The sequence below is a fragment of the Chenopodium quinoa genome, unplaced genomic scaffold, assembly GCF_001683475.1.
Source record: "Chenopodium quinoa cultivar QQ74 unplaced genomic scaffold, ASM168347v1, whole genome shotgun sequence".
Classification (NCBI taxonomy): domain Eukaryota; kingdom Viridiplantae; phylum Streptophyta; class Magnoliopsida; order Caryophyllales; family Amaranthaceae; genus Chenopodium; species Chenopodium quinoa.
Window position 1 is genome coordinate 6,891,621 of NW_018742484.1, and position 19,495 is coordinate 6,911,115.

General features: G+C 35.2%; 2 protein-coding genes and 1 non-coding gene across 3 annotated transcripts; 2 read left to right on the forward strand and 1 right to left on the reverse strand.

Annotated features, from left to right (window-relative positions):
• Positions 1 to 338: 338 nt before the first annotated feature.
• LOC110719229 (ribosome biogenesis ATPase RIX7-like) lies at positions 339 to 5,164 on the reverse strand. Its single transcript, XM_021898130.1, is given in 16 exon segments — positions 339 to 834; positions 978 to 1,096; positions 1,191 to 1,263; positions 1,409 to 1,547; positions 1,682 to 2,250; positions 2,398 to 2,526; positions 2,613 to 2,700; positions 2,838 to 3,331; positions 3,458 to 3,616; positions 3,720 to 3,818; positions 3,992 to 4,020; positions 4,223 to 4,323; positions 4,410 to 4,452; positions 4,711 to 4,756; positions 4,881 to 4,913; positions 5,063 to 5,164. Coding segments are annotated over 16 exon segments (2,337 nt in total). The 3' UTR covers positions 339 to 720.
• Positions 5,165 to 9,862: 4,698 nt separating this feature from the next.
• On the forward strand, positions 9,863 to 9,946 carry TRNAL-CAA. The gene has a single exon. It is a non-coding gene; the product is annotated as a tRNA-Leu (tRNA).
• A 5,900-nt stretch (positions 9,947 to 15,846) lies between these two features.
• LOC110719610 lies at positions 15,847 to 19,495 on the forward strand. Its single transcript, XM_021898585.1, has 3 exons — positions 15,847 to 16,566; positions 18,418 to 18,663; positions 19,031 to 19,495. The coding sequence occupies exons 1-3, from the start codon at positions 16,251 to 16,253 to the stop codon at positions 19,276 to 19,278; spliced, it is 810 nt and encodes a 269-aa protein (XP_021754277.1). The 5' UTR covers positions 15,847 to 16,250; the 3' UTR covers positions 19,279 to 19,495.

Genomic DNA, 19,495 nt, shown 5'->3' on the forward strand with positions numbered 1-19,495 from the left:
TTTTATGCGAATGAACCACAAGGACAATACAAATTACAAATGGGAATTGTAAAATTTGAACCTGTGACTTATCGTACACAGGCCCTCAGTCTTAACCATTAGGCCAAGACCTCATCAGCTTAATTACTTAATTTTCATTTTAAGATTGTTTATGGTCATCGGTTTACTTACTTAATTTTCATTATTTTAAGATTGTTTAAAGGCATGGAATATATTTCATGCAACTTTGAACATACTCCCTCTATATAACGAAATTTTCTCATTACATTTTATACCTTACTTATCCAATGCATATCCTTAACCATTTATGCCTACAATTCTATATATATAAAGTTTATTGAAAGTAAATATCATGAATATCAGTAATTAAAGTAGAGTTCAAAATCACAGTTAATTTCTTACAATTATTACACAGCATTGGCCAGTCACAATTCAAACAATGTCCCTTAAACGAAACAGCACAACATGAAGAGTGGCCTGGTCTAGGAAGATTGCACCCATATTTAGACATCAAAATTGAGGAGTTGAGGGTAAGCAAGGTTAAACTATGTTGAAGTAAGATACATCATGGTCTTTTCACCATTTTCCCTACCACAGCTTTCAGTGTACCTCAGCAGTGCCGCATTCAAGAACACAAGTCGCAAAATGATTTCCTTGTTCAGATAATCACTGATTCCATAGAAGGAACTAGGTAATGAACCAACTTTTCCAAGTTCACATTCACAAAAAGTATGTAAGCTGCTCTTTCTTCCGTGTGCCTCCTTCCCCATAAAGCTCATTCCACTGCTTCAGCTCATTCATAATTGCTCCTCCGGATGAAAAGCTAGCAGCAACCTGCAAACAAGTAGGGTTGACAGATGAAACAGGGCTTCTATAATCACCAACAAAGGTAAAGCAAGCAATCAATGAAGACGATATGATATTCGAAATGTTAAGCATGTCAAATCATGCATTTGGTGTTCAAGCAGGAGACCTACCTGGTTCTTAGCCTGCCTAAAATCCTCCAGATTTAGAGGCCTCAGAGAAATTACTCTGTCCTTAGCACCTTCCTTCTTTTGTGAATCCGAATTTTGGCCTTCTTCTGATTCCTGTTTTTCTCCTGAATAAAAAAATGAATTCTTATAATACTGGAAGTAGATAAAAAAAAAAAAAACAACAGCGGAAACAAAACCTTCCAGAGAACTATGAACTTACCATATCTTTCAATCTCTCTTGCTGTATCAACTCCCTAACAGGTCGATATGCAGCAGTCGTACAAAGATTCTGCCACATAGCAATGCTTGTCATGGTTTACGGCCATTATACAGAGAATTTTAATAAAGAGCTTACTTTCAAAATTAAAACCCCACCTCACACCACCCAAAATAAATTATCTTCCTCAGATGAGGACCACAAATGCAGAACTTACCTTAAGATCACTACCGCTATATCCTTCTGTCATTATTCCAATCTCCTTGAAATTTAGTCCTTCTTCAACTTTCTCTTTCGATAAAAGAGTTCTCAAGATATTCTCTCTATTCTCCGCTGATGGAAGCCCCACCATAATCCTATGATTTGAGGATGAAAAAAACGCAGAATAGTGAGCTACAATGCTACAACTAATCAAGTCCATCCAGAGCTTACTCTAGCTTCGCAAAAACATTATGGAAATACAATAAAACTAAATAATACTGCTAATTACCTCCTTTCAAAACGTCGTATAATCGCTTCATCTAGGTCAAATGGCCTATTGGTTGCAGCAAGAACAAGGATTCTCTCACCTTGTTTAGTTGTAAGTCCATCCCAATGTGTCATAAACTCGTTTTTAATCTTTCTCATAGCTTCATGCTCACCAACCCTGGTCCTTTGTCCAAGCATACTGTCAACTTCATCTACAAATATAATTGTTGGGGAAACTTTAGATGCAAGGCTGAACAGTCCCCTAACATTTTTTTCATCTTCACCAAATCATTTAGATGTGATGGTTGACATAGATACATTAATAAAACTTGCTCCGGCCTCTTTGGCTATAGCCTTGGCCAGCATCGTTTTGACTGTACCAGGAGGCCCAAAAAGCAAAATTCCTCGACAGGGTTTCAGAAGTCCTCCCTTGAACAAGTCTGGTCTACGAAGTGGAAGCATTACTAGTTCCTGCAGTGATTCCTTGGTTTCATCCAGGGCTCCAATATCAGCAAATGACACGGAAATCTCGTTTGCAGGAATGACCTCTGGCCTTATCCTCCTCTCAAACTCATTGTCAGGAGGTATTTCCTGTAGGACACGATGAAATGGATCACATCGAAGTTGGCAATTTGGTTGGGAACAAAAATAATATCAGCACAAACTTGAAGCACTAATTTGATATCAATCACATGAACAACATTATTAAGATCACCACAGTTGAGCAACTGTACTTACAGGGACCTTTGGACTTGCAGCCTCATTATCTGCATCCTTTGACATTGGTACCGATGCTTCTTCTCCACCTTTGTTTTTCGGAGCTGCACCTTCAGCTTTAGTTTCTGGCTTAACATCTCCACGTGTTCCCTACAAGTGCAGCATGATGGAGTGATGGACTAGATGGCTCCTCGACTTTTAATTTACATATTACTCTACTCTAATAACAAACTTACCTTTAAAGGTCTGCCACGTGATTCTGGCTTCAATGTATCCTTGGCAGCTGATTTACGTTCCTGAAACACGCTCAGTCCATGGGATAAACTGTTCAACAGGCCAAAAGCACATTATTAAAAGGGTCACATGACCAAAATATATCCCAACTCAAAGCAAAGGAAAGAAATTTATTTAGGATGATATGAAGGTCGGACAAATATGTTGAAAAATATATAACAGCAGACCTCTGGAATGAAATCAGGAGTTTCCCATTCCTATATTCATGCTTATTATTCATCAAATGATAAGAAATTGCTGATACAACGATTTCTTCAATGTATCTGCTGAGAACAAAGGTATCTTCCACATTAATGGAGCCAAGATCATCACATTCGACATCGTTTGCAGCTAGCACTTCAATAATGTGGTTTCTGTTGTCCTGACCCTGAATCATCTTCAGGTCCACCTCCAATTGAGATTTCCAGCTAACTTGACGTGATTCATCTTCTGGTGGTTTAATCTCAATATTATAAGGAAATACATCAATAATCATATCATCAATGTCATTATCATCGCTGTTAGGATGTGTTATTCGTGAACCTAGTATGAGTACTGGTCCTGAAAGTTTCTGTAACATTTTTTGGAACAGTCTGTATAGCTTCTGAGATCTGAACAAGAGCATGTCAACATCTCTTAGATACAAAATGATTGGATAAGTTCTAGATACAGAGACCATAACCTGTCCACAGAATACGGAAAACAAAAAAAGGTTATGCCCATGCCAAACTTCACAAATCACAAAAATGCAGACATTAAGAGATAAACAGCTGTCAACCTAGCCATTAAGGATAAAAAAGCACATCACCTTGTAAAGTGATTGAATGAGTAGCTTTTCATCAATGGACCAGCTGCTTGTTCGCTTAAGGGGAGCTGAAGAACAGAAGTAACCATGAGCACAGGAAAAGAGAAAGAAATACAGGCATGATACAGCATCATATGCACTGTCAGGGATTTTGCTTAACCCTTAGTATAATCAACAGAAGAATAAACTTCAGCTACTCCAAGTATAATGGACTTGACGGTGAGATTTGTAAATCAGCATAGCCACTTTCAATCACTCCCTAAACCATTCTGGAAGCTCCAACTCCCACATTACCACATCCTCCCCCGAAAACAAAGGACAAAGTAGCCGCCAACCATAAATAAACAAACTGCTGTCCTTGAGACTGTTGAGAGAATTGGTAGAAACATAAATGAGTAAATTATAAGTATGTCAGAGATTTCTTAATATTATACAAACTTTCATCATTAGCAGAGAGCTGCATCAGATGTAAATCATCGATGTTCTAATAAGATATCAACTTTGTAAAGCTCCGAAGACTGATGTTAAGATGTGAACCCTTTGATTCCAAAACACAGAAAGCAAAACTGAATATAGAAGGTCAACAAGACTTAAGATATTAACCATGCAGCTGAGTACTACTACGGTACTTCACAACATCAATGACATCTAAAATTTGGAAGCTAGATATAATTATTCACACCCTTGGAAATTCTCTACTGAGCCACGCACACTGATAGGGCTTAAGTCCATTAAAATTAGTTTTATTGATTAAAACATAGCAAAGACCTGTATTTGTAGGAGCGGCTTGCAAAAGCAAATCATGTATACTGGCAGAGGCAGAAGCATTCCTACGAAGCTTAGGAAAACTAGAAGAACCTTCTATATTCCTGTGCACGGAAACAGATGGTGTTAGAGGCGCATAAACTTTAGTAGATATTGGATTGGGTCTAGCTCATGGCCAGAATGTAATTACCTTAAATTGTCAAATCCGCTTCCCTGGCGACGCAAGGTACCAGCTGAAGGTCAGAGAAATGAGCATGAAAATTTTAACATAAATGGACAGAGCAAACCAGATGGTTAATAAGTTCTAATATGTTTGAATAATAATACATCTGTAATCTTGTAGGTGAATTTTTGTACTCTTGTGATTCTTCTGTATAATGAATGGAATGACAAATTAGGTCTCCAAAAATTTACCAATATTTACAAAGTTTTGAACAGATTACCTTAGGGTTCATCCTTTGCTGGCAGCACAGAAAATGACCCAAATAAACCTGAAAGACGCTCCAAAGTAGTCTCAGAGGTGGACCTTTTGAAGGACTGAAAAAAAACAAAGAATGAATAAGATGGAGCAATTAATTTTCTTCATGCACACAAAGAAAGTTTGAGAAACAGGCAAATTCATTATCTTAACAGACTAAAGAAAAAGCTTAAAATAACTTACGGAATCATTATTGACACCATATTTGCTCTGAATCTGCAAAAGAAGCAAGTGAGATGTAATAAGAGAACCATGCTTAGTTTTCTTGCAAAGCTCTTCTGATAATTACTGTTCAGGAAAATTCACTTTCATTTCTTCTGCAATTGCACCATTTCCTAGGGAGAAGGGGGATAGGAGTTACGAACCTTCAGTACAAAGTCATTGACATCTAACAGCAACAACTTTGCCTCAAAGAAATGTGCTAGAGCCTTCGCTAGCATTTGCTGGTAAAGTTCTATATAAAGCATAGCCTCTTTAGTCAATTACATTATACAACGTAGATTAGCCAACATAAGGAAGCATAACTACAAGAAGACTAACCAGCAGGTCCTGAGAGTAAAATAGCTCGGCTTGCAGGAGACAAGTTTCGAGTATACTTTGAGAAGTCACCTTTCCTCAAATAGAAATGAGCAGCACTTGTTAACAGCACCCTTGTCTGCTCACTGAAAAATCACACAATGGCATCCAAGGTTACTAATGCGAACAAGATTCATCATAGAACAAGGTATAAGAATTCAAATTTATAATAATGAAACTCCAAGTGACTTGCAAAATTTCCTTTCATTACTTGACCACCTAAACATTCATTCAAGTAATAGATAGTCTTACTAACAACCAGTGAACTTTGACAGTCATAGCACAACTATTCAACAGTAGGACAAATAATCTGCCATTTTAAAGGTATATGCTAGGCGTACTCTGAAGCAACATACGAAGTAGTATTTATATTGATGTTAATCCACAAAATGAAGCTAAGTTCCTTCTCGAAATCCATCCTCAAAAATATGAAAAAGGGAATCCCCAGAATTTCCTTCTGCTTGACATACTTGATATATTGTTCATTCTTCAAATCCTTCTTAAAGCAAAAAGAGCATAATTAAATTACAAACTCAAAAAAAGTAATGCATATTTCCTGTGCAAAGATATTACTCGTAGCCACATTGATCCAACACCTCTAGCAAAAGATTTTGCATGATATATTATGACACCCTTCATAATAATCATATATCGGGCAATTTAATATATTAGGAAAAATTTATTGAAAATAACTACGTAGTATTTAATATACTCCATCCGTTTCTTTTTTACTTTCGCACATTTTCAATATCATTAACCATTATCACAATTATCTATAATTATGTATTAGTAAAAATTAAATTTTATTGATATTTTTTATGCACTCATTCAAACCATTCAAACAAGACCCTATAACTCTATAAGATTATGCTTCTTTTTATAAAAAAAAAAAAAATACTCTGTATATAGGAAATCAATAATAAGATTCCGTGAAATTGTAAATAGTTGCAAGATTCTAATTAAGATCATCAAAAAGAAACAGCGGGAATGTATTCCGTATTATGTATTGGAAGGAAAAAGCACACTAAAAAACATAATCTTGAGTTGTTTAGAGGATTAACCTCCAGTTTCCTCCTGTATAATCCTACTTAGACCATCAATAGATAATTGCACAAATGTGACCACTAATCAATGATAATTCGACAACGGAACATACCACAGACACACAGCTGCCAGAACTCAATAGATAAAACTAAGAGAATCAGACAGCTGTGCTTCAAGCTCAATAGTCAGAGTTTTAGGTCCAAAAATATCTCTACCAAGACTTAACATTATTAAATTGAAGTCACCTTATCCAAAATCCTTAGTCACTACTTTCTAGTTACAACTTAACCGCAGAGACATAAAAAAAATATACCAAGTACTCGTACTTCATAAACATAAACAAAGTGAAAATCATTATAATACTAGAGCACAGACAATTAAACTGAACTTCTCGTGTTACTCTCTTCACAGAATCCGAACTTGCATAATCGCTCATTCGTTCCCTTGTCTAGTTAACTAATTTGCGGTTCAATAAATGGTTTCATACAGTATTCCCGTACTTAATTATTTATATGGCACAATTTTACTCAAAACCCTTTAACACAATAGTTGTACCATTCTCACTTTCTCCCTATTACTTAATCAACTTTATAAATATCAACTTTATAATAAGGTAAGCAATGCAACGTACAAACTTATAGCATATGACCTCAGGCCTATAGACAAAATGTAACGATAATATAAACTGAGGATCTGTGTACGATAGATGATAACAAGTTCAATTCCCTCATTTGTAATTTGTAATTTGTAATGCCCTTGTAGATAATTAAGACCCAAAAAAACAGAACATCATCTAATACCAATTCTCATGTGATCATATCATCAATAAATCTATCTAACATTATACAAGTAAAAAGTATTAAGTAATAAAAACCCAAAAACAAGAAAGAGAAAATACCTAAGATAGTAAGGAAATTCATCAAAAGTGACCTTAGAATCTCTTCCATCAATGGTCATCCTAAGCAACTCTTGCTCCATTTTCTCAGCGGTAATCGTATTCGAACCCGATGAGCTTCCCGTCCATTTGCTCATCGTCTGCCCGGACGCCAACCCGAGCCCGACACCCACTCCGATTCCTACCCCTACTGCTGACATTAGAATCTGCTTCTGATCCATTTCTTACTTCTTTTCAATTTTGTACTTCAAAAATACGTATTGTTACACTCAAAATTTAATTGATGATTTTCACACACTTTTGAGTCCCTTAAATAATTACCACTAAACAAATATACGACAAAAAACAGAGACACGAAATCACAATAAAGTAATAATTTGGATTTTGCAACAATTAAATTTTGTTTGTGAAATATATTTCATTTAAACATCAATTACAGAAATTATAGATCATTCTTTTTTTTTTACCAAGAACTTCAGGATCAAAGAGAAATTTTGAAGTGAGAAGAAATAATTTAATTTATCGAGTTAACGAGTCAAAACTAGTTAAAGAAAGGAATAACACACTCTCTGTTAGTTTCTTATTACTGCAAAATTTTGTGATTTTGTTTTTCTTTGTTGTCACTCTTTTCAGTGGAGTGAAGTGAGAATGAAGGAAAAATGGATATATTTTTGGGAGGAAAAATGGATAATTATTGAGAGAGATTGGACAATGAGGTATAAAGAAAGAAATTGAAGAAACGGTGAGTAAAGAAAAGAGAAAGGCGGTTGCTGCTATTTGCAGAGAAACAAAGAAGGCGGTTTTGGACTTTGCCTAACATGTTCATTACAAATTACAATACTATTTATGTACACTGTTGATATTTATAGGGGAGACATTTTTTTTTTTTTTTGGATATACTTGTAGAGTTGAAGATCTTAAAGTGAAGGAAAAATTAGTTATTGCCTTATTTGGTTTGTGGAATGTCCTAAGTTACGTGGTGTAACGTTAATTTTTAACTAAGAATATAAGCATTTTTTTTTCTTTGTTTACTCGGTAAGGTTAACTGTACTCCAACCGAAGGCTCCTATCACAGGAATCATGGCTGGCAATGTCAGGAGGAGATAGGGGGATGAGATTTGTTTTGAACTAATCTAGATTCGAGGCTCAGTTTTGAGTGGTTAGGTTCCAGTCCCCTCTCAATTGTTGTTGTGGGGGATCGAACACGCGGTCCTCCCTACCAAGTGCAGCCTCAATCACCACTACACCAACAACCAATTGGTAGGTCTGTTAAGTATATGCAATTGAAAAAAATTTTATCAATAATGATAATAAAAAAAAACAAAGTTGTAAAAGTTTAGAAATTAAAAATATTGATAAATAACTACTTTGAATTAAGCGGTGTAGTTAATTGTCTTTTTTGGAGCAATACAAATAGTTGTTTGTACTATTTCATATTTGTGAGCATATAATATATATGATGGTATAAAAATTACATTCGAGTGTACAATGAACACCCTAATTATTAAGTGTATATTATATAGGCCGGTGATGCCAATATCGCTCAAAAAATGGGATTGTGACTAGTATATGATGATCCAAAGTGAGAAGTCCAAAAAAAAAAAAAAAAGTAAAAAGCCAAAAATGTAACTAGGAAGTAAAATCCGAATCAGCATATAGTCCAAGTACAAGTGTATAGGCAATGTTCATCTTTTATTATGGTGTTTAATTCCCTGAATCTAAGGTACCTACTTCATATGCAACATGCATTATTCATTCACTCATTCAAGTTTTAGTATAGTACGAGTAGCATAGTAGAGTAGATAAGTAAGCATATCGAAAGTGCAGATTTCTGGCGTAACTGCATCTCTTTTCGTAATGTTTACAAGTTACATACAATAGCGGCGTGGCCTTCTCAATAGGCACTAGATAGGAAACAACTCTTTGTTGTAAGTCAATGCAGTACTATAACTCACCAACAAATCTTACCGAACTCAGGTCCTGTTTAGTTCACCTTATTTTGCTTATCTGAACTTATCTGGTCTGGTCTGGTCTGATATGATCTGATCTTATTGTCTAATTTGACTAAACTTTGACCTTAAGTGTACGATAATTTGTAAGGAAAAAATATATCAAGTGGGATCTCGTTAGATTCGTAATAATGTGTATTTTATTAATATGTAATTTTCATAATTATTTTCATTAAGAAATTAAAGATATTTAGCGATAAAAAATAACATATAAAACGATGATCTGAATTTATTTTTTATGAACTAATCTGATCTAAATTTATTTTTTCTAAAATAAGTAAAAATAAGTTGAACTAAACAAGGCCTTATTATTGAAATGGAGAATTAGAGATGCATATCGGATTCTTATAATGTTGTTTGAAACTATATATATGACCACTAATTATACAAGATTCCGTAAAATTTATGTTAACTGCTTGTAAATAAATATAAGAAAATCATCACCAAACAACCCAGTGTATGATTTGATAGGCTTAAGTTTGTGAATCTTCAAGGAAGGGTTGAAAATAATGACGGGGGCAACACAGTGGAGGCCTCGTGGGGGATTGACTATTTGGATTTGGAGATACAATATTTTAATTAGTATAAAATCATTTAATTTAACAAGTTATATAGAAAATTTAATGAAAGATAACGTCGAAGTCAGGATGGCCGAGTGGTCTAAGGCGCCAGACTCAAGTTCTGGTCCTCTAACGAGGGCGTGGGTTCAAATCCCACTTCTGACATATTCTTTTTTTTTTTAAAAAAAAAAATTACTGTGATGTATGATTGTTTTATTTTGTACTACATTGTCAATTAATTCACTATCACTTTGTTTACCAATTTGGTCAATTATTGCTCGATGAATAATCAAAAAGCAATCTAATATCATACCATATCATATCACTAATAAAAAAAGCTGGTCTCGCAACCAGGGCACGAGACAGCGACACTTGGCATTCCAGCTTTTCGCCAAGTGTAGGCGACGTAGGAGATAAATAAGTATTATTGTGACACATATGATGTTAAATAATCAATTTTTGGATAGATTTTTTAAGATAAAATTGTTGTATAGAGTTTTATTATTATAAAATTCTAATATTTCATATATACAAATTTAATCCTAACTTTTAATAAATATCCTATAACTCAATTCTATTTCCATCATCAAATTCGTTTTAAAAAGTTATTTAAAATAAGATCCATTTATAATAGTATATTTAATCACAAATTTTTATACATAGCTAGCCAAACCGTGTCACCAACTATTATAAGAGTTACTTCGTTAGTGCTATAGGGGTTATTTGGTTAGTGTTATAGTGGTTACTCAATCAGTGTTATAGATATGGGTTACATAGTCAGTGTTAGAGGTTACTCAGTTAGTATTACAGGGTTACTCGGTCATTTTTATAGGAGTTACTTTGTCTGGCCGGATTGTGTGGCTAGACACATACAAAATACATTGTTATTTAATTTATTTAAAAATATATTAGCGAATCAGTAAAAATAATTTTAGTTTGGTAAAAATACTATCATTTCAGTGAAAATAATTTAAGTTTAATAATAATAATAATTTCAAGTCAATAATGTTGGGTTTCGTGATGTCCAACACCACGCGGAAGGAAACCCGCCCAAAATCCGCACACAAATTAAAGTAACTAAGCATGTATTAAAACCTTAATCACATGATTAACAAGAAGAGAGAGAAAGAATCATTACCCTTGTAGCGTGCTTTACTCTAACGCACGAACCTCCAACGGCTAACACCCTTGCTACCGAACCGACCCAGCCCCTACCCTGAAGCTTAGTTGGGGCTAGACCAAAAATTACTTAGAGTATTAGAACAAAGGTTTTCTCTCTTTGGAGATCCCTTCAAGTTCACCAACTCAAGTGCTCTTTCCCAATGCCAAATGATTGGTATTTATAAGGAAAGGAGCCCTCGAAATCCCATCTCCCATCAATGTGGGAGAGTTGGTAAAAAGGCAAAATATAATTTAATTTAATTCTAAAATGAAATTAAAAGCCAAATGAATCACCAAACAACAAGTGGCAAGAGGAGAGTAAGGGGTTAGGTGAGGACCACAAGGGGAGGACCACCATCTCCTTGCTCCCCAAGCAAACCCACAAAACCACTCCACATACACGTCCACTCGCAACACGTCAGCTAGCGTGGCCTGCCTTGGGCGCCAAGGCTGCCTCGCTGGCGGCTTGACCCCTAGGCTGGGTTTGCTGGCTGGTCGTGTGTGCGTGCACCCCAGCAAGCATGCCACGCACGCATGCGGGCTGCTGCTGCTAGGCGTGCTTGGCATCTACCGCAAGCACACTTGGGAGCTGCTGCTGTTGTGTTGCTTCCTCGCGCAAGGCCCAACTAACAATTGCTGCGGGCTTTCTTGCGAGGGTGCGGGGCTGGTGCTAGCATGCGCGCCAGCGATGTTGGCAACTAACAATTGCTGCGGGCTTTCTTGCGAGGGTGCGGGGCTGGTGCTAGCATGCGCGCCAGCGATGTTGGCAACTAACAATTGCTGCGGGCTTTCTTGCGAGGGTGCGGGGCTGGTGCTAACATGCGCGCCAGCGATGTTGGCCTTGCTGCGCCAGCTAGCTAGCGATGCTAGCATGCGATGTTAGCTAGCACAGCATGTTGTAGCCTTGCTAGCCATACTGCCCTAGCCCTCGGTTGGCTCGGCCATTCCGAGGCTAGGGCTATATGTTATGACTTGTCGTTTGGCTGTTTTTTCCGTCTCGTCGTTTACTAAATTCGACTCGACTTACGACGCTCGATTTCAACGCTTTAATGCTTTAAGCTCGGGATCTGACGCCTTTTGTTCGTAAATACTCTATTGACTCATTTAATCCTTCGAATTAATTCATCGTTTTGGTTCGGTTACACGATTGGGTGTGACCCAAAGGGTTCAGTCAAGATTAAGCTGTAATATTAATTATTCATTAATATTACTGATCGGAAGCGGCCTCCAGCTAGGCATTCCGATTACTTGACCTCACTGAATAATTAACTTTCTAATTAATTCCGAACCCTCTATCGGAATAATACACTTGTTCGAAGGACACCATTCCTTTCAAATAATAACATAGATATCTATTTAAAAATAAACTACAAAAAGTACACTATTATATAAATATAAGCCATATGATATCGTATGTCTAAATATCCGACATTATCAAAACGAATTATTTAGCCGTATTTAATATTCAAGTAAAAATATTATCTTAATGTTTTATCAACCATCTGGGCATCGCCCGGGCACAAAACTAGTATATATATAAAGGAGAGTTTTTTCCTGAGTTTTTAGAGCGCCACCTAGGATTTTATTTTTTAAAAAATTATTAGAGCTCCACTTAGGATTAATATTTTTAAAACGCTACAATCAAATTACACGTAAGATTAGTTTTTTTAAAGCGCTATGTAGGATTATAATAAAAAAACGCCACGTAAGATTAGTCCTAAGTGAGCTCTAATCTTACGTAGCATAATCCTATTGTAGCGTTTTAAAATTATAATAAAAAATTATTAGAGCGCCACTTAGGATTAATAATTTTAAAAAGTTACAATAGGATTATGCCATGTAAGATTAATTTTAGAGCGTCACATAGGAAAATGTTATATTTTAGCCAACGAAAAAAAGAATTGCAATTTATTTTAGATCAAAAATTTTATATTAATTATAAAAATAAAATCAGCGCGTTTTTTGTGTGGCTGGTCATATCGTGTGGCCGGATGAGACACACCCAAACACTGACCAAATAACCCCTGATCGATTGAGTAACCCTTGATCAACCAAGTAACTCATGACCAAGTAATCCTGACCACGCGGTGTGACCACCACATACGAAACTTTGTAAAATAAAATATTATCTATTTATATTACGAATTTTATCTAAATATGAGAAGAAAAAAAATTTAATAATTTATTTTATAATAAATAATTCAAGCAGTAAGCAAGCGAATATCACAAAGTTTATTAGATAAATATATATTTAGTAAAATATATTATTTGAAAAATACAAACAAATAGTGCATCGCACGAGTTTCATCTAGTAGTTTTAAATTTTTAACTAATGATATAGTAGTCTTATAAAGAGCTGAATAGATCCAATCAAGTTTAATTAATCCTTAATTTACCGCACTGGCTCAACCTAATCCAAATCAGGCTTAAGTACGTACCTTTAAGGAAAAATAAATGAACAAACCCCCCTAAAACTACGTAGCCTATGTATATGGGAAAAAAAAAGAAGAAGACTAATTTAATATTTTAATAGCAAACAATATCTTCAATTAAGCTAAATAAAGTAGGTTGCATGTCCATATTATAAATAGTTGATTACAATAATTATTTTCAAGTTAAATGAGGTAGGTTATATTTATTTTCACTCGCAATATTTTCCTTGTTTAAGTTTCAAAATTTTTGCTACAAACTTGCCTAATCAGTGTTTAAGCAATCAAAGAAATTAGGCAGCAGATTTTATTTTCCAAATTTCCCTTGAGGTGCCTGCTGATGCCATATTAATAATTTGATACAACTACAAGTCTACAAGTATACAATTTCTTTTTTTACTTTTTATTTTGACAGGAAGTATACAATTTCAAGAGACTATACAAGATATATAGTTTAAAATATTCTCATTCCTAAAATAATGGTGTAAATTATATACTCTAACGATAACATATGTGACGATATGTCCATATATAGCTAGGATCATAGGTACACGCACAAGTTAGAAAAACCTATATATATAAAGGAAGTGAATCATATGTGATTTGAGGTCAAATGCTGCAACAAATCACATAGAATAATTTTATACCATATTAATATAACTTAAAGTTCAAATCAAGGTTCGTGGGCATTTACCTATATAAACTAAATTATTTAGGTTATTACTCTACAAATTAAACTGAATTTTTACCATTAAGAAAGTCAAAAAGTGTTTGTTTATATCTCCATTATCATCATGGCTGCTAAAGGGTTTCTTCCTTTATTCTTCATACTGTCATTGTTTTTGCTCCCTAATGGTAATTACTTAGTATAATTTTGTTGTGGCATCTAAGAAATTATTGATGATAATTTAGATGGACAAAACATCCATAATCATACACATGTGTAATAAATTATAATTATCTACTTTTTTTTTTTTTTTTTAACTTACTTTGAGATAAGTTAAATATGTGAAACTTTTTCTTATACATTCTTTCCTATATTATTAATTACATTTTTTTCCTAGTGCAGTTTTTTCATCCGATAACATAGATGTGCAGTACACTAATTTACAGTGGAAGGTTGTACTGATGCAAAATGTAGGGATACTTGTATGTCAAACTATGGTAATTATGACGATGGCGGTTGCGTGAGTGAAGTCTTATGTTGTTGTGACTTCATTCATGGCGGCTAATAATACAATTAATAGCTTTAATGCTTGATCTGGTGGCATAACAATATTATGTACTCCTTCCTCGTCAAAAAATAAAAATAAATTATGTACTCATAACTAGAATAGTGTGTTTGTAACTCGTAAGTAATTCCATTTATTTGATCGATGTACATCGATCGTTTCCTAGGTAGTGTTGTTTAAAGGTGCATGTTTAATTGAACTTTAAATTGGGGATGTCATAGCAATTAGCATCCATTCATAAAAGGGCTTCTGAAGATGGTGCTTGATTGTTGTACATTCTGCTTTCATCTAGTCAAACACTCAAACACAATGGTTTTTCATGTTAACACCAGAGCATATTGATATAGTGACGAAATTAGGGCCCTTTCAAATAAATTTGAAGGCTGTAATTGATTGTTTGGAAATTCATTAGAATAGGTGTGCGCAATCTTATCGAGCCAAGACTTTTAAATAAAGGAAATTTTGTCTAAAACCACCCACTAAATACACTTTTTTTGTCTAAAACCACCCACTTAAAAATTTGTTGCCAAAGACCACCCAAATTTAAATTTTTGTTGTCAATGACCACATGACTCAACATTTCGGCATTGACCATAAACTCCTGCGTTGACTTAGCGCACGTGACTTTTAATGACCCCCCCAAATTACAACACTACCATCACAGACCCAACCACTGCCGTTAATCCCACAGTACGCACAACTGCCACAACCACCCCAAAAACCTAGCGAATTCCACCGCCTGAATCCACCCCTTCACCCGAAACCAACTTCACTGCCCAGGAAAACCCACCTACCCAGCCACAAAACGCAGCCACCTCCACCAATCACGAAAAGTCGAAAACCCGACCACCTTCACCACCTAAATCCACCCCTTCTCCAGATCCAAGCCCACCAACCAAAAACCCACACAGCCACCTAAATCGCTCTTCTCCTTTTCCCCAAATTTACCCACACCACTTTGAAAACCTACCCCCACCACTCGTAACCCTAGACCCACCACCCCAAATACCTCGCCCTGCCTTGAAAACCCAGACCCACTACCCTATCCTCACGCTAATTCCCCGAAATCAAGGTTCAAATCACATAGATTATCGAGCCAAGACTGTTAAATAAATTACAATACAAAATAGCAAAGTAGAGTACTAAGGAAAAATATAAGCTAGAACAGGACGAGAACCCAGAATTCTCCATTAATAATAAATTAATCGGCAAATTAAAGTTAATTTTATTAATTAAATGTGTGCATGCCACATGCCTAAGTCTATGATTATAGAACCAAACCATTAGCATATCCATGATCAAGCCCGTATGATATATGCCCAAAACATTTCAGATGCACAAAGCTAATTAACACGTCAAATCCATCATTTTCTTTTGATTTGGAAGAATTTCCCCACTCTAATATACACTTTTTTTTTTTGGTTTTTTATTCAAAGATTAGGGCTCACTAGACCCATATGGGTGGACCTCAACCTAGTCAAATTAGCCCTGGGTTTGCACAAGGACTTAAAGTGGCACAAGTTGGGCCAAAGACTCAATCTTGTATACATAGGTCAGTAAGACAGTAACTCAGTAATCTGTGAACATACTTCGTATATTACATCAATGAGTTTTGGAAGTTGAAAGGTTTTGGGAGAAAGATTAAAAATGGGGGCAACATCAGCAGAATCAGGCGCATCTTTCAGGGCAAAAGAAGAAGAAGAAAGCAAGATTATAACCCTTAGAGTGAAGTGGGTTGATGATGATGAAGACAAGGAGAAAGAGGGAAAATTTGGGGTAATTCACTTCAAAATTGAGAATGATATTGCACTTAGATGGTTGATGATTCGTTACTGTGATAAAATTGGTGCAGATTTCCACACTACTCGTTTCGAATTCAAAGGTGCTAAATTGCGAGATACTGATACTCCTCTTCAACTTTCCATGCTTTCTTCTGACCTCATTTATGCTTATCATTTTCTATGTAAGTTTCTTCTTTCTTTCTTTCCTTTTGTATTTTCTTGGTTATTTATGAAAATTGTAGCTAATTACGTTTCTAATGTTTTCTGGGGTTTTCATAAATTTGTGAGTATCTTGATTTTATTATGTTAGTTTTGATTTTTTAAATGAATTGAAGAGATGAAAACAGAACACAGCACAATAATGACAAAAAATATATATATAAATGAATTGAATTATACTCTCTATGAATTGAATTGGGTATCTGTGTATTTTTTTTTTTGAATAATTTTATGTTTTAAAATTTGAAAACTTCTAACTTTAACCCTAGAATTCTAAAACTTTAATGCTCCCTTGGTAGGAGATAAATGGTGGTGATATGAATGAATCTTTTGAGTGAATTTGCTGGAAAAATCTCATTCCACTGTCTTTGGTAATGCTAATTTGTCACTTAGCATTCTTCATGTCTTTTCCATTTACACTTGAAAGTTGAAAGGGTGGTAAAGGGAGGAAATGGATAGTTTGGAAGAAATTCTCATCACCACCATTTTGGCGTAAGTATAAAGACTATAAACAACTTAAATTCGAGGTATTAGTAGTAATTTATCAAGATATACTGTATTTTTTTTTTGTGTCAATTTTCTTTATTTTCAACTTCTTTTACCTCTCTTCTATTGCCCCATCTTAGAAAATCTACTTTTCTATCTAATAGGAACTTGCAAAAGCATGGCATTATGACTTACAAAACTAAGTATGCGGTATATTGACATAAGTTTGGGTCGAAATTTAACCTTTGGTGCATACCTCTTCCATATTGCAATTTTAGTAGTTGGTTCATAAGAAATGTATCAAACGTTTGTCAGCAACTAGGAAAGGCAATGTTTGATATTTGGAGAGGATTATGGAGACAGTTTAAACTTGAAGAGGGGAGAAAAATTATTGTTTGATGATACGAGTACTTTTTTTTTTTTGAAGAATGATGATACGAGTACTTTAGATAGGATCATAAGTTGATGACTTTCGATCACTCACCAAGCCACCACCAGATATGATTGCGATGGCATTGATGCTAGAAGCGGAAGTCATCATTGCTGGATGGGTTTTCAGGTTGACACGCTGAGTTTCGTTCACCAGGTTATCATTGTTGGATGTTGACATGCCTGATTGTTATACCATCTGTGAACTTTCACCGCTGTTATTATAGATACGTGTAAGCATTTAACACATAAGAAACTAATACAGTGAGTTTGAGTTGAATCTAATGGGAGAGTTTTGCAATTAATACCATGTTTAGAAAATTAACTGTCTTAAAACAAGTTATGACTTTACAAGTACAAAGTGGCTATTGTTTTGGGATGAACAGAGTATCTTGTGTATTAAGCACTCAAAATGGTGACATTGTTATTGTTTCCTAAGTTCCTTTAATATGTGGTACTGGCTACTCTGTTTTATCTCTGCAATTATCTCTCACTTTACGTTTTCTTAGTTACACTTTCATTTTTAGTATAAGAGTACTATTAACTTATTATAACTGGTTTTGGCTCTTCAATCTTATATTTCTTCCTGTACATACTATAGTAGTACGTAGTACAAGAGCCACAATCATCCAAGACATGATTTCCATCAACATACTCGCTCACTTTGAGTGCTCCTCACTAGCTAGTTGAGGAGTGACAGGAATCAGGCCAAAAAACAAATTGCAGGTAATTGGAAAAGCTGAGATTGAGCTTCCACTTTCGTGAGGCTTAGCCTCACAAAAATAGCTACGGAGTATATGATTTCCTCTATTTGTATATTATTCTTTACTTTTCTTCCATATGCTGTTACCTTGATTCTCTTGTACTTATCTGGCTCCTCCAAATTGTTGGGATTTAAGGTGGTAATGGACGTTGTGCTGAACATTATGTAACTCTGTGTATCCGTGTGCCCAAGGAGAGAGACACATTTATTAGAGTGAGACGTGCTGCACCATTACTGCCTCAGCTTATGTGTAGCTTCTCTGATGATGTTGGTTCCTTGTGTTTTGTTTATGATTGGTGTCGGTTGACTGAGAAAGATACGGCTGATAATCATGAATTGGAGGATGGTGACATTATTGATGCCTTTGATTTTGATGAGAGCAGTAAGTTTCATCTTTTGTTTAAGTCAATAATATTGCTTCAGTACTCAGCTAGTTGTATAGTTTTGCATCTTTTAACTTCATGATCATCTTTCAGACACAGTCTGTGTGAACATCTAATATCCATGCCCTGCTGTAGAATCTATTCAAGTTTTGGAGCTCAAAATTTGTCTGTCGATAAACAGCCAGTGCGTATATATATATACTTGCATCAGACATATTTCGGGCAATCATGGTTTAAACCATTATTCATTTCTGGGATTTCATTTTGCACTTGCCTTATATCTATCAACAAGAGCTTCGAGCTAGTTATTGTGATGAGTCTGATGACAGTTGTAACTATTTTTGTTTATTTTTCTACATCCTTCAGGTTCCTCCTTAAGCATAGTTGAACCATCATTTATTTCTCTTAAAGTGGTGAATCCGAATCACAGGGACTATGTCTTCAACATAAGACAAACTTCACTATTGTCCAAGGTGTTCGACAGATATTGTAAGATTTTATCAGTGCAAAATGAAGCTGCTTTCATGTTTAAGGGGCGCAGACTCATGGGTTCAAAGACAGTGGAGGAAGAACGACTGAAGGGTGGTGATGAAATTGAAGTCATAATAGAGTGATTCCCTTCACTGGGAGACCTTAGTTGTTTTTGCTCTTGTATCACATACTTGCATCTCATAAGTCAAGTATTGTTTGCTAAATTAGAGTTGTGAGCTGTTGCACTATGACTGTTATATTTGTCGATGAATTGAATTAGAGTTTGAACATTTTGATTTAAACTGTAAGATAGTACTACTCATAGTTCTTTGACATGAAAACTGGCATTGATTCTCCTCA

Bases quoted from the DNA above. Each gene is read 5' to 3' on its own strand.
- LOC110719610 (XM_021898585.1), top strand. From the start codon at position 16,251: ATGGGGGCAACATCAGCAGAATCAGGCGCATCTTTCAGGGCAAAAGAA. The intron at 16,567-18,417 runs GTAAGTTTCTTC...TTGGGATTTAAG, and splicing joins TTATGCTTATCATTTTCTAT to GTGGTAATGGACGTTGTGCT. The intron at 18,664-19,030 runs GTAAGTTTCATC...TACATCCTTCAG, and splicing joins CTTTGATTTTGATGAGAGCA to GTTCCTCCTTAAGCATAGTT.